We start from the raw sequence: 15,903 nt of genomic DNA on the forward strand, positions 1-15,903 counted from the left end.
CTCCTATATGAGTAACAATAACATATATTACTGGACTATATTTGCACAGTTCATTTCTGCAGAAATTACACAGCAGGAAGCTTTCCAGCTAACATCTCACCTTATGAGCTTCCCATTGATTATCTTGAACCATAAATAGCATTTAGAATTCCTTTAATATTTACTCCACAGAGCGCCATGGCAACAAGCTGTTTCTACAGTGGTATCACCATTGCTCCTAAACTGAAGTCACATGCCAGACTCCATCCACAGTGGCACCGTGACAGATGGTGCTACGTCAGCTCCACCTAGTGGTGTAAAGTGGTAAGTTAAAGCTCACACTGCCAGAACGGACAAATGATTCCACTGATCGATTAATCCCATTATCTCCTGAGATGGCCGATCTTTAAAGAGCAGCAACCTCCAATCAAGGTGCCTTGCAAACTCCGCAGTAGACTATCCCAGCCTCCTCATCAACAGCCTCCGCCTTCAATTTAGGCAAGAACAAGGACTACAAATGTAGGTTTTAATGCACGACATGGAAAATGTCATGGCAGGTGGAGGTTTTTCCATTCTTTCACTAGGAGAAAGAACATACCATTATTTAGAGTGCTGCACACAGACGTGATGAAAACAGCTCAGATGCACACGACAAGTTGTGAAACTGTAGTATCTGTCAACTCTCACCGGTTTGATCTTTGCAGTAACTGAGTATATATATTAAGGAGGAGCTGTGCCTGTAAACAGCACACACATGGAAGGGATGTAACGCCCCACCTGGTTAACTATATGTGACGATGTACAGTGCAGCCAAAGACCACGACAGATAAAACAAGCCCTTCAACAATACAAAATGACACCTTTATTGAAATTACGGGTCAATTTCATCAAAATTCTTCAAGTTTTCAGGACAAACAACAGTGCAATCAGTGACAAAGACAATTCTTTACAAACAAGACGCAGAAAACAACTACAGTCTGACGGCTAAGGCCACAGTTTCGTTTCAAGTATTGGAACATTCAAAAGGACCCACACACACACACACGCACCTCATAAAGCAAAACGAGAGGACATTTCAATAGTCAATGCAAAAAATACTCATACAGAGTTCTAAAAATATACATTAATTTTATCATTGCAAAAAGAGAACATTTTTGTCATAAGCCATTGGGAAACATGAACATGTCTGCATTTTCAGCCATTTGGAAGGGGGTTTTAATGACCTTATGTAACCTGCATTATCTGGCTCTTAATACATTTCCATTTGTGACCCTGCCCTTTGGAAGAATACTGTAGTGGCTTTCCCAAACAATCACTAGCATGTGAAATGTTTTTGGCCCTGTAACATACCAGCACCTGTTAGGTCATCTATGGAGCACACGTTTCACTGGGGTATAGCCCGCTGATTAGATAGTGTTTCTCCTCTTATTTTCTGTCCTCAGCACATCCCATAATCCTCTGCAGCTCCTGAATACAGGGCACAATTGACTGGCTGTGCAACTGAGCCATCTTCAACCTAGAAGCAGAGAAACAGAGGAGTCATCTGTTAGACACGTTTCACCAAGCTGATCAATTCTATTACACCACTTAGATTTCCAGGGATATGACAGCATCTTGGCTTGTTAGCTCATCAGGATGCTACATAGTCAGCACAAACAGAAAGCACTCTTGTAGCTAGCAAGTTTACTTTACCAGCTACCTCAGAAAGCATCATTTTGAGTTTGTACTCCTGGGTGGTGAAGAAGGTGGAAGTTAGACCCGGCTAAGTTACTCAGAGGCTGGTGTCCCAACCCAGGATTACAAGATGAGTGAAGATGAATTCAACAGATGGCAAGACAGGACTCCAGCAGGATGCCACTTTGCAGTGCTTTAGCTGGGTATTTAAGTCGCCAGTAGGTTGCTCACACATCAGCAAAGGGAGCGCGGTAGGCTGATAGTATGTCACAAATCACAGTTGGAGCTGTGAATGTGTTTTGAGGTTTCTCTGCCCTACAGTGGCCAAAAATGCTTAACTCAGATTCAGGGTAATTCCTGTAATGAAAGGTTTGCTGTAGACTGATTTCTGCAGTAACCTGCCCTGACCCATTTTGCTTAAAATTCAGGCGATTGTTCAGAAAGATGTGTGCTGGCTGCAGTACACATCTTATTAGTGCCACAAAATAAAAAGGAAAATGGAGTGACTTTAGTGGTGCATTGGCAGACCACTTAACATTTCATTCACTGTGACCTTTAAGGTGCACGCATGATGGCAAAACACTTGTAGAATTTAAAAGCCTGAGCAAAAATGATAGTTTCATGGGAGTTAAGCAACCAAAATAAGGTGCTGACATGATAATTTCCTTGCTGAGGATTGCCTTCATTTGATTATAATGGATGTATAATTGAACACACCATGCATTGTTTGAGGCCTTATGTGGACTGACGGCAGGCTAACGTTACCTTCTGAGCAGCTCGCGTCCTCTGTTGGGTTCAGGGTGGTAGTGCTGGAGAGCAGTGAGGCTGTGAGCTGCCAGGATGCTGTAACACTGTTCTCGGAGGGCGTTATGGTTCGCTGTGTCCCACTGCGGCAACTCGCTGGTGTAGCGCCACGCCATCAGTGTGTGCTCCAACACGGCGTCCCACTCTTTGTTCCTCAGAAGAACTTGGCCCCACTCCTGACATGAAACCTGGAGGGAGGCGGGGGGATAAGGAGGAAAGGATTAGGATGACACAATGACAGACTCAGCTTATGAGCCATACAGAGGTAACATATGGAGCAATTTTTAATACATTGGTGACAAAAAGTCCCTTTATGAAGGAAGGAAAAAAGGCTAAATTAGAAAAGAATTGCAGGGGTGTGTTTACAGAGCCAACAACTCATTTTAAAAGTCTAACACACAACACACCACTTTCCTGTAGATGATAATTAGACCGTTTACATGCAAAATTAAATTCACAGGTTTCCAAAAAGTGTCATCATTTACACAAACATGCCGTAATACTCACTTTGAATGCCACCAGGTGAGGATAAGCCTTTCTGTAGCAGTGAGCGTCCCTGTTGGAGCCGAACCGTGAGTAGGGTATGGACCTGTACACGTTTGCTTTCTTTAGCTGCAGGTCTTCCTGGAGATACTTCAGGTCTGATGAGAGGATTCTGGGCTCTTGGCTCTAGGATTCAATAAAAGCACATCAGATTTCATTGTATGCAGTGAAGAGGGTTAGAAACTACACAAATTCTACTTGGGATGTAAAAAGTTTCATGTCCTCTTATTAAAATCAGGCGTGAATACCTGTTCTACTAGGATGAGGGATCTGATCAGCTGTACAAGCTGCTGTTTGGAGAGCGGGGTATGGTGCTCATTCATCTTCTCACACTGCTCCTCTATCCCCCCACTCCACAGCCCACCAATCGACAAGTCCACTGCAAAACAAAGGGACATGATTAGGACAAGAAGACCACCTCAGACAAGGGCACTGAAAACTACACCAACATAAAGCCACACACAACTTTTGCAGGTAGATTGGTGAAGATTTGGCTTTGCACTCACATGATTGTGCACGCTTTGTGTTTGTGGCAGAGCTCCCCCTCCTCGGAAGTGGGGATGGAGCCAAACGAGCACTGAGTATTTCTAGATAGGACCTCCTCATTCGAGCTGTAAAAAAATAATAATAAAGATGTTAAATTAAAGCTCTGCTATTTCCAACACACTACCTGCTAAGAATTGAACGTAATGTAATGATATACAACCATTATTATACCAAATTGGACCGGTTATCCCAATTAAAGTTACTGTCCACGATAACTTATTATCGGCTAATTCATCCTCGAGGCGCGCGCCTGTGACAACATTAGCATGGTAGCTAAGTGGCGCCTCCTGCACAAAGAAGTTACACCAGCTTTAAAAAAAAAAAACAAAGATGTCTTCTGTCACACTTACCTGCAATTTTGGGCTGTGGAGCAGGTATTTCCACCAAGGCACGTCGTGGCTGGCACACCGCTGCCATTGTGACCAAACTTCTGGGTTGAGATGCGGAGCTAACTACCTGCTAGTAGCCGGTGACGCTGTTAGCTAAACTTTAAAACCCCACCGGGCGCCTAACAGTAACTTTTCCACGGCACGAGTCGGCTTCGGCTGCGGGGCTCGGCAGCCTCCTCCAACGGCGTCAGTGCAGCTTCCGAGTTTTTTTTTTAATATCCGTAAAGACAAACTTGAGTGAAAGTAACTTAACACTAGCGTTTCTAAAATAAAAACAGAGAACTTCCACCTACCGTGTCCCACCGGTACAATGCAGCTGAAGCGCGCGACACGAGTTGCCGCGCGGGCGTGGTTTACTCCATGAGAGCACCTGATTGGTCAGAGTCACAGCATGCGTAAAAGAGGCGCCCAATATGCAAATGAGACGGCCTCCCCCGTCCTCCAGCACGTCTCCTCGACGCACGCACGCACGTCGTGCACGCACAGCATGGCGTTAAATGGTTTATGAATGACTGAAGCTGCATACATGTCATTCAGATCAGTCACTTCTCATGGATACATTTGAATTTTCCATACATACAAGCATACATTCTCCTTTTCTCTCACTAATGTTGTGTCTTAAACTATATGAAGATTGTTTAGTATATTAATATAATATTAAAATAGTGATATAATTATGTTACCTTGAGCCTTGAGCAGGCCAAACTGGAGATCTTTTGGAATTCCTTGTTGGTATAATAGCGTCTTCTTGTTTTAAACCACTTGCTTGGCCTTTATTCTCTGGTTGAAGGTCAGTTTCTCTGAGCAGGAGTAGAAGAACGCTAAGCAAACACACGCATTGTCCAAAAAGTGATAATGGCTGTAGTGTGGGCTGCAGTGTGTCAGATCCCCTTCATATCTACTATTATCTGTAACCCCTCAACTGTCGTGCACAAGTCAAAAGAACAGTAAAAGGTACTTTGAGGCTTCTTTACCTCCGATATCTGACTCCAGATTAAAATTTGATGAATCACGTCTGTAAATGTATATTTGAATGAGAGCTTTGATGGAAGCAAACAGTAGTTTATGAAATGAATATTATTGATTCTAAGATGGAAGAAATAACACACCAGTTACAGTGAACTGTCCAAACTAAAAGACACACGGCGAGAGACATAAAAATATCTGTAAAATACTTTTTAATAGATTGGTGGATTGTTGAAAAAAAAAAAAAAACAGGAATTAATCTCTTGTCAAGAGACACAACTGCATCTTGATACATAGAGTGGAATAATAAATTATTCAAGCACAGATCCTTTTCCAAAACAGGTGATAATAAAACACAAAAAACCCTCAAAATAAATAGAATTAACACAGTGGTCAATCTGAAATATCTCTTAATAAATTCAAATATTTTCTAAATTGTTCATATAATATTAGAGTTTTATATATTTTGTCTCTTATAAGGGAATAGTTAATAATTTCCTGTTTATTATTATCTGAAAATAATCTATATGGTAAAATATGAAGCAGTGCTAAATGCAGTGCGATTTCTGTGCCTGCAATTCCAACATTTCTAACAAATGATCTTGCAAACAAAAAAACTGCATTGTAAAGCAGCAGGGTTGAAATTAGTTCACTCTAACATAGTTACTCAGCAATTCAACCAAATATTTATCATGTGAATAAAATGATAGCAACAATTTCCTCACTGGACTGACAGTGACATATTTTCACTCACATTTCTACAGGTACATTTCTAGAATTATAAATATCTGTAGTAAAACTGCACTTTATGAACTGATTGAACTGAAAGTGAATTCACTCCAGTCCTGTACAATAATAGAGCAAATTAAGCTGAATACTCAATGGCTTCTTGAAACTGCTACGGCAAATAATATAATCATATTGTATTTATCTACATTATATACACGTCTTTTAAATAAGTTACATAATGCACACATAAAAGGGTATCTATTAGGTACATCATATTACAAAGATCTGTGACAGTATGGCTTTGTAAATATACATTACAATATTGTCATCAGAAAAAGCAAGTACAGTCAGGTAGGGCTGCCTCTCAGCATCTCAATTTTCATTTTTGACTTTATTTAACTTTAATTCTAACTGCAATGAGTCTAACACGTCGCTGATTTTGATATGGAGACCATGCAGACCTTATATGAAAAATATAGGACTCTTCCAGCAATAGCAAGATGCTGAAAGAAAGACCTCCACTGACTGTGTAGGCCACACTATAAAGCATGAGAAGTAGCCTCTACTTGCTAAGCAGCGTTTTAAGGGAGCGGGTGAGTGCGTTAGCAATGGCCGACATGGTACTGGAGTGGCGGACCAGGGCCTTCATGCTGTGCTCCCCTGGTGCTCCCACGGTGGCAGCCTCGGCCGCTTTCAGCAAACAGATATAGTTCATAACGACCTCGTCAACCTTTGCCACAACCTCTCTCTGTTGGTGTGAGGCTGAGGCTCCAAGCCCCCTGACCAGACACATACAGGCTTCGCAGAGACAGCATAGCACCTGGAAGCTACAAGTTACAGCCAGCAGCATCTCCTCAGGAGTACCGTGGGCCTGTGCCATCCTCCGGCACGCCCGGCCTAACTCTTTTGACTCAACAGAGAGGAGCTGCTTGTATTGGGAAACATCCTGGAGAGGCATTTGGGGTCCGCGATCGCAGCGACCTACACTGGATCTCACCAGTGCAATGAGCTCGCTGGCATCACGGCGGACATCAGTGAAGCCGGAAGGGAAGCCATACATGCGGTCTTTGAGTGCATTGATTCGTGCAAGACGATCGCTGAAGCTCATATTATTGAGGACCTCCCCGTACAGCTGCTCTCCAGCTGCATCCATTGCTGAGCCGCAGGGAAAAATGGCTGATGCAGAGGCACCGTCGCTGTCAAAATCATTCCCACCACGGCTCCGCCTGGGCCTTTCCCATTCAACGTCGTCCTCTTCACCCTCACTCTTGCGTTTAAAGAAACAGTAACTAAAAGGCCCATTGCATCTCCAGGGACTGGTGTCCAATTTTTGAGAGCCCTTTATGTGTTTGGCGTCTTTCTGCAATGGAAATGCCACAGAAGCCCTTCTACTGTCTACCCTACTGCCTGTCGACCAGCAAGTGGTATGGGAGGATACAGAGCCTTGGGAGTAGCTCTTGGAGAGCCGCTTCCTTGTTGGCCTCCGCTGGACTTTGGTCTCACCTTGCTGGGGCACAGACGGTGACATGGGCTGCTGACTCCGGCTTCGGGTGGGCTTATCAAACAGAACCTCCACACTACCAGAACTGGCAGTCACATTGCTGGTGCTGCGTTTGAGCTCCCGGCCCCGTTGAAGGTTATTGCAGAAGGGATCTGTCTGTGCCAGGGTTGGGGCAACAACCTGAATGTGGTTCTGATTCTGCCGGGACTGGATGGAATGGACGGAATCCGGTGCGCATCCTGAGTTGCTGGAGCTAGCATTGGCTTGCACGGAAAAAGGCATTGGAGGAGGAGGTGGTGGGGGAGGAGGTGGGGGAGTTGGAGATTGTGGGTTGGGAGATGGAGATGTAATGCAAGCCCTTGTGCCAGTAGATGCCTGCCTGATAAAAGCTGAAGGATGGTCTCCCCTTCCTAGTGAGATGGTGTTGAGGTCTGCTCGTTGACCACTTAAACTGGGGGCAGCAGAGAAACAAAGAGAATCATTAGGACGAGGATGAGGAGACTGACGAACTGCATGCTTTGCTCTCGGGTCTGATCTGAACCAGTCCTCTGTGCTGCCACTAGGTTGGCTTCTTGACCGAGGTGGGTGACGGTTAGTGGTGCCCCCACCCTCGCGGTTTCCACCTGTAATGAATGCCCCATCACGGGTGACACAGCCTTCTCTCTTATACAGTGACAGGAAGTGCTCTGGGTCCATACCACTCCTTTCTAGTTCACTTTCCAGGCCAGAAAAGGAGCTTCTCCTCTCAGCAGTGGCCGGCCTTGAATCTAGACTGTCATTCAGTCTCTGAGCATGCATGTCAGGACTTCTCTTGAGTTTGGCAGGAAGAGTGGCAGAATGGTATGACCGTGGATTTTTATTTGCCAGCATAGTGGCTGCATTAGGGGTTACTAAATTTGGGCTGAGGAATGGGGATGATATGGAGGAGGGCATACACGGACAGCGGGCAATGGTGTTCCCCCTATTCTTAACCATTTCAACAAGCTGAGGGTTGCTAGTGATAAAGCGCCTGGTGTCCTTTTTCACTGCCCCTCCCATGCCTGCACTGTGCAGCTTCCCTCCCTGATGCATCTGGCTGACTGTTAGATAGTTAATCAGTTGTCTGTAGGCTTCACTGCCCTCTTTCTGGTTCAGCCCCTTAAAACAGGCCGGTTGTTTAGCATGCAGGTCATTGTGGGGCCTCTTGCTTCCAGTACCTGTTGTCTCTTTATGCTTCGACGGGGTGGCTGATGAGGGGCGGCCTGGTTCAGCCCCAGCAGCAGGAGGGTGAATGTTGGGTAGCATTTTTCGAAGGAGGGCAGGGTCTGCATGAGGGTGGAGGTCTTTTCCCTGAGTGCTTTGGGCAGGGATGCTGCGAGGGATTCCAGGCTTGTTATCTTCATAATTTATCACCCTGAGCAACGAGGACGAGGAACTAGAAAGCGGGTGCCTTTGCAAATGGTGGTGTTTTGATTCAACTGCACCAGGGCCAAGCGGTGAGTCAGTTGGGGTGGCACAGGCACTACTGTTCGTGCTGCCACCGGCATCCAGTGACGAGCACAGAGAACCTTGTAGTGAACTGTGGGCTTCTCCTTGCAAGTTTGAAATCCTTTTTGCTAGATGGTATTCACACAACCGGGCAACACTCTGCTGTCTAGAAATCGGCTGATTGTCACTTTGTATGTCCGACCCCTGGTCAGACCCCACTGATCTGGATTTTTTGGTTGGGGACAGCAACGATGCTACAACTAGATGTTCATCTTGCTCAACAGCCGCAGCTCCATTATCTGCACTACAGTCCCCCAAGTTGACAACATCCAATAGGCGATCAGAGGTGGAGGAAGGAGGGCGGGGAAGGCCCATTCCGAGGCCTTCGGCTGCAGAATTTTCTTGCAAAAAAGAATTCTGTCGTCTTTGAATTTCCCCTCGCTCGCAAAATGAAGTGCGCTGGTCCATGTCGAGACGGCCGCGGCTCCCACTACTCTCACCTCTATGCCCCTCCCTTGTGCTGAAGGTGTTATACTTCCCACTGGAGTCTGCAGACTTTCTGTGATGCTTGCCTCCCGGTGTGGTGGAACTTGGGCGCTGGAGAGTGGAGGAGAAGTTCGTCTGGGGCCTCACCTCCAAGCTGTCTGGCCCCGATGATGCGTTGTCCAACTGCGGGCTCCGTCTCGGAGGAACAGCTGGGGGGTGAAGGTGCCGTGTTGGACTACGGGGTTTCCTTTGTATCGTTCCTCCTGTGCTGGGCGAGACGGGGAATTCTGTTTTCTCCTCAAGTAAAGGTTGATACCCTTCCCTCGTAGCCACCAGAAGACGCATGTGGCTCTCACTGAGCCTGTGTGTAGCGGCCAGGTCAGAGATTTCAGTCATCTCTGAGGAGTTGGTCTCGTTGCCAGAATCTGAGGACGACTCTGGGCTAAAGCCTTGAGTCCCGTAAACACCTAGAAGATAAGAGATACAAAGTTCAATATGGGTCATTCAGCTAAAAGTTAACTGCTGTTAAATGTGCACTGTATTAGATATTAAACAGAGCAAGTAATGAGGAGGCACATATTATCATTTGTTACTGATATTGTCAATGTGTTTAGGGAGTTTGGTAACTTAAAAGGGGCAAAAGGTCACAGAGAGTTAAATTGTACAGAAAAAATGCATTTAAGACAAAAAATAACTCCCGGCAAAAGAGCAAATTTTGCAACATGTGACACAAATATTAGCGACCAAAAATGAATGTGCTTGGATTAGTATTCAACAGACCTGGGTTGTTACTGTTGGGTGCTGGCGGGGGAGGCCTCTGTTCAGACACAGACAGAGCCTCTAATGCCTGTAGAGTATTCATGACTGCGTTTTCCAGCTTTCTCTCCCCTCCTACGCTCCCTTCCCCCTCACCATGCGTTGGAATGGCATCAATTAACGATACTGGGATATCATCGTTGTCACGCGTGCTCAGCGGCCTGCCCTCAGGTGCCGTGTCCTCGTCTGAACTGTCCCGAAAGCCTGGCGGCGGAGCTGCGATTGCAAGGTTGAGAGTCTGCAGCAGGGTGTCGTCTTCGTCGTCGTCGACGCCGTCATCTCCCTCAGGGGGAGGCAGTGACGTCAGGTCGATGATGTCATCAGTGGAACCAGAGAGGGCGAGGAAAGTGGCTTTGCCGGCTGCCGTGGCTAACCCTCCTCCTTGGTTACCGCAGTTTTCATCCCCACCTCCTCTGTCATCACCCACTGGTGTCCCCCCTGTGGAGTCTTCTTCACAGGAGGCATCATCATCGTCCTCTGCATCGTCCGTTGTGTCACGATAAAACAGATCCCTTAGCAGTGGCTCCTCACCACCTTCTTCACTTATAATGTTACTATAGACATGAGTAAGACCACTGAATTGAAATGGCACCCTGTCCTGTGGCCGAAAGTCCGTGTTGTTGTGCAAGTAGGGCGGTCTGTGCTCGGGCACCTCAGGGCTCTCCAACAGTCTTTCGTAGCCCAAGTTCCTCGGCTTGTTCAAGGGTGGGTCCCCTCCAAAAATGAACGACACTTTGGCGCTCCGAGGAGAGTCTTGAGGTTTGTGTCTGGTGGCGGGGGGGAGAGGAGGGGGCAACGGACTTCTCCGTGTCCCAGGGTCTCTGTCTGGGTTTTGGGGTTCATGGAAGTAAGGAGAGATGCTGTCCTCTCTCTGCCCGTTATCTGAATACTCAGAGTCCCTGTTGTAGACCTCCTGGCTTGGTGACGGCTCCTCGCCGTCCCCCAGAGATGTGCTGTATGGCCACTCCAGGACACGATCCTGACCTGTACACAGCAGCAACACAAGGTCTTATTACTTTATGTGTTTTATATTTTATGTTGATTAAATTTTAAAAGGGCAGCCTCCTCTTCACTGGAGGTTTGAGTGCTCCACTTTGAGACTTTTGCCCTGTAAAACCGTCATATTTAAGCAGGCTTCTGTGAAAATGTGTCAGAGTGAAGCGTGTTTATCAATTCATCAACACTTTTTACTGGTTTTATATGGACTGTTCTGCAAAGACAAAGATCTTTCCACTTGTTTCGATGGATGTGTGATTGACTTCTTGAAACTTTTTTGCTGTGCTGTGTGTATTTCCACTGCATCTCATTAACAAAAGATTTGTCCAGACATGCCAGGTCATCTGCCCTTCAGACGTAATTTCATTACATTTAAATGCCAGCTGAACAACAGCAAAGAGCTTTGATCAGAAAATATTACCAACTGCAACTGAGTTTCATGCAAGATTGCATTTTTGTATAAATGAGTGGTGTAACTTGTCTTGGAGGAACCTGTGCTTTTGTAAGTTTTTAAAATCCATACCAGCTTGACCACATATACATAAATAGTTACTAAAATCTCACCAGTGTCATCCCCTCCGGTGCTATTGTAATGGGGCAAGCTGATGCTGAAGATAGATCTCCGTGAGTCCACTAGGAGGCGGTAGTAGCCTGCTGTCATACAAGCCAGGTTCATTGCATCACTCGACTCCATGATCAGTGTGATGGGCTGTGCAAAGAAACGAGGGAGGGAAGGTTGGAAGGAGAAAGAACAAACAAAAAGGACAGACAGACTCTATAATTTGTGCAGGACAAAATAATGTGATGTGGTGCGACTGTTTCCAGACAGCACAGCACTCACCCTCACATCCAGAACATGAAGCTCCAGCCGGACGTTGGTCTCATCCTCAGTGAGGATCTCGATGCGATTGACGTGGCTGAAGTCGGCCAACAGGGCCACCAGGTTGGTCCGGGTGTTGATGACATGGCTGATGCCGTAGCGTGGGCCCACTAGCAGAGTCACCTCCGTCTGTTTCTCCCCTTGCTACAGAAAGCAGTGTGTTTAATTCAAAAACACGTCATGAAAGATTTTAACAGCAGAGATGCAGTTCTAAACCAAAGTCAAGCTTATTCTCAAAACTTTTCCAGAGCGAATGGCCTTACCAAAAGTATTGATTTGAACTCCCTCCCTCCGTAGAGTCTGAGTTCACTGAGGTACCTCAGGTAATGCACCTTGGCCTGCAAAGCAGTCAGCTGCACAGAGAGAAGTGAAATACATTTGTGAGCATCCAAAACGAAATCACTTCAACCTCAACAGACAGCATTCCTCGTCCAATGTCAGGATGTAAAGCGCTCTCAAGCCGTTTTGATCTGCGCCGCTGATTTTCCATTATATCCCATCATATCATTTAAATCTGATCAAAATCTGGAGAGCTGCTACGCTGCAGTACTCTTTATGGCTCGCTCATGTGGATGTGCGCCTCTCCAGCCATTTAGGGTCAATGGGATTTTCAAAATCCAACCTTGAATGTACCAAAAGTATATTCTTGCAAAGCACTGATGCTTTCACTGTAATACATCTATGACCTAACACGTTTTATATATCCATTGTTGATTCTTCATCTCAGTACAAACCAAATTATGTGTCTTTCTTTTAAGTTAACTGCCTTTTTATTTACTTAATCGGGGAAATAAAATCATTTTTTTCTCAAACACTGCATGCTCAGGGAAGGCAATACATTTATTAGACAATCAGTCTTCTATGGTAGACTGTATCCAGTGATGTTGCACCTTTAATCCACTAACATTTTACCTCACCGTCAGTCTCAGAAACAAAAAGGCTAATGAAATGTCTGACCTTGCTGGTTGAAAACCAGACATCTCTATTAAAAAAATCATTCGGTTTTTATGAATTTTAACCACCGCCTTTCCACAAACCTGAGCGAGCAGCCTCTTTTGGTGAGTGATAACTTCAGAACTATAATGAGAGAGCTAATTTGGAGCGTCAATGTTTTGAATTGCATGTCATGGTGCTGCTTAGCTGTATTTCAGCCCTAATGAATAGAGTGGATATCAACTGCTACTGTGAATGCAAATCATTAGCCAGCACATCACGCTGCTCGGGCTGAGAGGGAAGAGATCAATACCCTTCTAGGATGACTGACATTTTATAGACATTTGCACACATATCCACATATATGGGGTTGGGTGTGTTAAATGTGAGCTACAGTCCTTCATCCACCACATGAAGCTGTATTAGGTAGATTAAATTGCGCATAATCAATCCCAATTTACCTGCTCATTGGTTATTTTGCCCAAACATTGAACTTCAGTGAATGATTCACGGCTCAGAGACTGCATACCTACTAAATACTAGTGATACAACCTTTATAAACATAATTTTCTCTTTAAAAACCCATTAATTCTTTAACTAACCACAGAGACAATTATGAATATACTCTCATGTGTCCTTAACATCCAAACATCATCAGGGTTTTGTGCGATTGGGCACACATATGCTCCACTTTTGACCTCATTATTATGTACGTCAGCTATGACATAATACAAAATACACACACAGAGAGCTCAGGCACATAGGGGAAAATTGTGATGACATATGTTGATGTGAAATATGGGTATCATTGGGAATATTTACAGTCACACACAACCTGGATTGCCTAAAAATCTGGGAATGTGTTATTCTCTATTTTCCTCATTGTAACGAGTCCCATAAAAAGAGCAAAGACAGTTATTTTCCTGCTTTCCTGTCCTGTCTGTGGAACCCAAAGCTCATTCGCTACGACTGAAGATATAAATCTTTAAAAAGGGGTCAAAAATATTAAGTGTCTTTTAAAACAAAAACAAAAAAAGGCTGAGAAATGTGCTAAAACAGCTGGACTCTGCACTACTTAGAATTAAGTAGTAGTAATATTCAGCCAGGATTAATACATATTTGGTGCTTTGGTGAGTATTAATGGCAGGAAGACGGTGTATGAGGGATCAACTCAAAATAAACATTATTGCTTTTAAGGAACATTTCGTGGCTTACAGATGTGTTTCAAGTCATTTCCTGGACGCACGTGCAGACAAGTGAGCTGCAGTATATCATTCTTTGTTCGTTTTGGTCTTTTAATGGGATTTCTTGACAACATGAGCAATACAAGAATGTCGCCAGCCTCATTTTGTGGCCTCAACATGTGTTATTGCAATAGAGTAATAATAGTTATGCCTTGTGAAAAAAAAAACACTCAGTCATAGCTGCAGTGCATTCACACCTACAGCAGGAGCCCACAAGTGTGAAGTTAGTGCCATCCCGGAGACTGAAATAGCACCTCTGTATTCAAATTGTCTAACTGAGACTCACTTCCAGTTGCAGCTAACCTCATTTGCATGACAGCTGGTGGTAAATCATTCGCTAAAGTTGAGGCTGTTGCACGGGTTAATTTTGTTTGGGCCTGCTGCTGATTTGTACGTGTCAAAGTAAATATGGGTGTTACAGAATGAGCAGAGCAGCAGCTGCATGCATCATTAAAACAGTTTCATAAAGAGCTAAAAAGTTGAGCTGAGGTTGGGTCAGCAGCCCCTGACTGGGACATGTGAATATGAATATCTTATTATGCACGCACTTAGCTTGTTGTTCACATTAGCATTCAAGATCTAGCTCACCGCAGGTCTTAGGCTGACAAAGGTGAGAACCTTTACAAGGTTGAGCATGACAGCGATGCTATTTTCGGATATTGCATCACAAAACAGACAGAGGGTCGGTTTGTGCGCATGTGTGTGTGTGTCAGAAGTTTATTAACAAGGACAAAGGAAGACAAAGAGAGCTGCTTACTTTTTTCCCTGGAGGCACGAGGTTCTGGTTGGTTTTGAGGATGTGTGTCAGAGCCTTCTTGATGTTTTTCTCCTTCATGCTGGACAGCACGACAGGAGGCAGGAACAGCGACAGACCCCACTCCTTTCTGTGGAGAGGAGATTGATTTAAGCATAAACTCACCCCTATGAAACAAACAAGTTTTTTTTCAGCTTGTTTTTCCGCTCATGATTGTCATCAAATCCATGAGAGAAAATCCTGAATAATACAAGATTGCCACAAATTCTCTGAATGTTTTCCTTTTCAATTTTGAAAGTTTAGGCTATTTTGCCTCCATAACATTTCTTGTTTAATACCAGTGGAAAGAAAACGTCCAAAATAAACATTTAGGTGTTTATTTTACTACCCTTCATCTGCCTGTATCTGAAGATTTTTCCAAAATTCATAACTTTAAAGGATAACACTGAGATCGAAATGACTGGTAGGTACAAAAAGTTTGGAATCATGCTATTCAAACCTGCCAGACTCCATTGACAAAAATAGTAGTTTTACCTTGGAGGACACAGGAGTGGCTGGTCTACTTCTGCCTCCGTCAGTTAGTTGTTTGTGTTATTCTGTGTTACACAAATATTGAGTTGGATCCGAACTAATTATTCGAAATACCAAAGTCACACAATAACACAAACAAACTAACTGATCAAGACAGCAGAAGACCAGCGACTCCCATGTAAAACTACTGAGTTTTACAATGGAGTACGGTTTCTATGTTCCAAGCCTCGGAAATGTTTCCCAGCTAACTGGCAGGCAAGAGGCCTTCGGTTGGGAGCAGCAATTCTGAGTGGCTGCCATTGTATCATTCATACTCTAATTAATAAAACATTATTTCTTTGTGGCTGTTTTCTGTATTTTAGAAGCCTTTTACCACTAAGAAGTGGTTTACAATTTTCTCTGTAATAAATAAATAAATCACCAAATAAATGGCTTTATCAAATGTTTGGATCTCTCTTGTAGAAATGTATGCAAATCAGTCCATCTGTAATAAGGTAATGCATCATCTCCATATAAATACAGAATTTAAGAAAACTTTTGAAATAATTATCTTAACAAAAATAACCAACTGTGGAAGTTTCATGATGATTGATTATAAAAAAATATCATTAAATTCATTCATTCATTAACTTTTAACTTGCAATCACATTTCTTTGGATAAGGTG

The 15,903-nt window shown here is 44.2% G+C and overlaps 2 protein-coding genes across 2 annotated transcripts in view; both read right to left on the reverse strand.

Moving 5' to 3' along the window:
* Positions 1 to 881: 881 nt before the first annotated feature.
* On the reverse strand, positions 882 to 4,153 carry LOC139223885 (uncharacterized). Its single transcript, XM_070855899.1, has 6 exons — positions 3,897 to 4,153; positions 3,507 to 3,611; positions 3,249 to 3,379; positions 2,965 to 3,126; positions 2,419 to 2,645; positions 882 to 1,495 (listed from the first exon to the last, which is right to left on the reverse strand). The coding sequence occupies exons 1-6, from the start codon at positions 3,961 to 3,963 to the stop codon at positions 1,405 to 1,407; spliced, it is 783 nt and encodes a 260-aa protein (XP_070712000.1). The 5' UTR covers positions 3,964 to 4,153; the 3' UTR covers positions 882 to 1,404.
* Positions 4,154 to 6,144: 1,991 nt separating this feature from the next.
* The window catches only part of LOC139223938 (FERM and PDZ domain-containing protein 4-like), a 65,133-nt gene continuing 55,374 nt past the window's right edge, over positions 6,145 to 15,903 (reverse strand). The window contains 8 exon segments of the mRNA XM_070855942.1: positions 6,145 to 7,287; positions 7,340 to 7,401; positions 7,404 to 9,551; positions 9,865 to 10,884; positions 11,461 to 11,605; positions 11,738 to 11,920; positions 12,040 to 12,129; positions 14,711 to 14,837. Coding sequence (XP_070712043.1) covers positions 6,193 to 7,287; positions 7,340 to 7,401; positions 7,404 to 9,551; positions 9,865 to 10,884; positions 11,461 to 11,605; positions 11,738 to 11,920; positions 12,040 to 12,129; positions 14,711 to 14,837 — 4,870 coding nt within the window. The 3' untranslated portion in view covers positions 6,145 to 6,192.

The sequence above is a fragment of the Pempheris klunzingeri genome, chromosome 24, assembly GCF_042242105.1.
Source record: "Pempheris klunzingeri isolate RE-2024b chromosome 24, fPemKlu1.hap1, whole genome shotgun sequence".
Lineage (NCBI taxonomy): Eukaryota > Metazoa > Chordata > Actinopteri > Acropomatiformes > Pempheridae > Pempheris > Pempheris klunzingeri.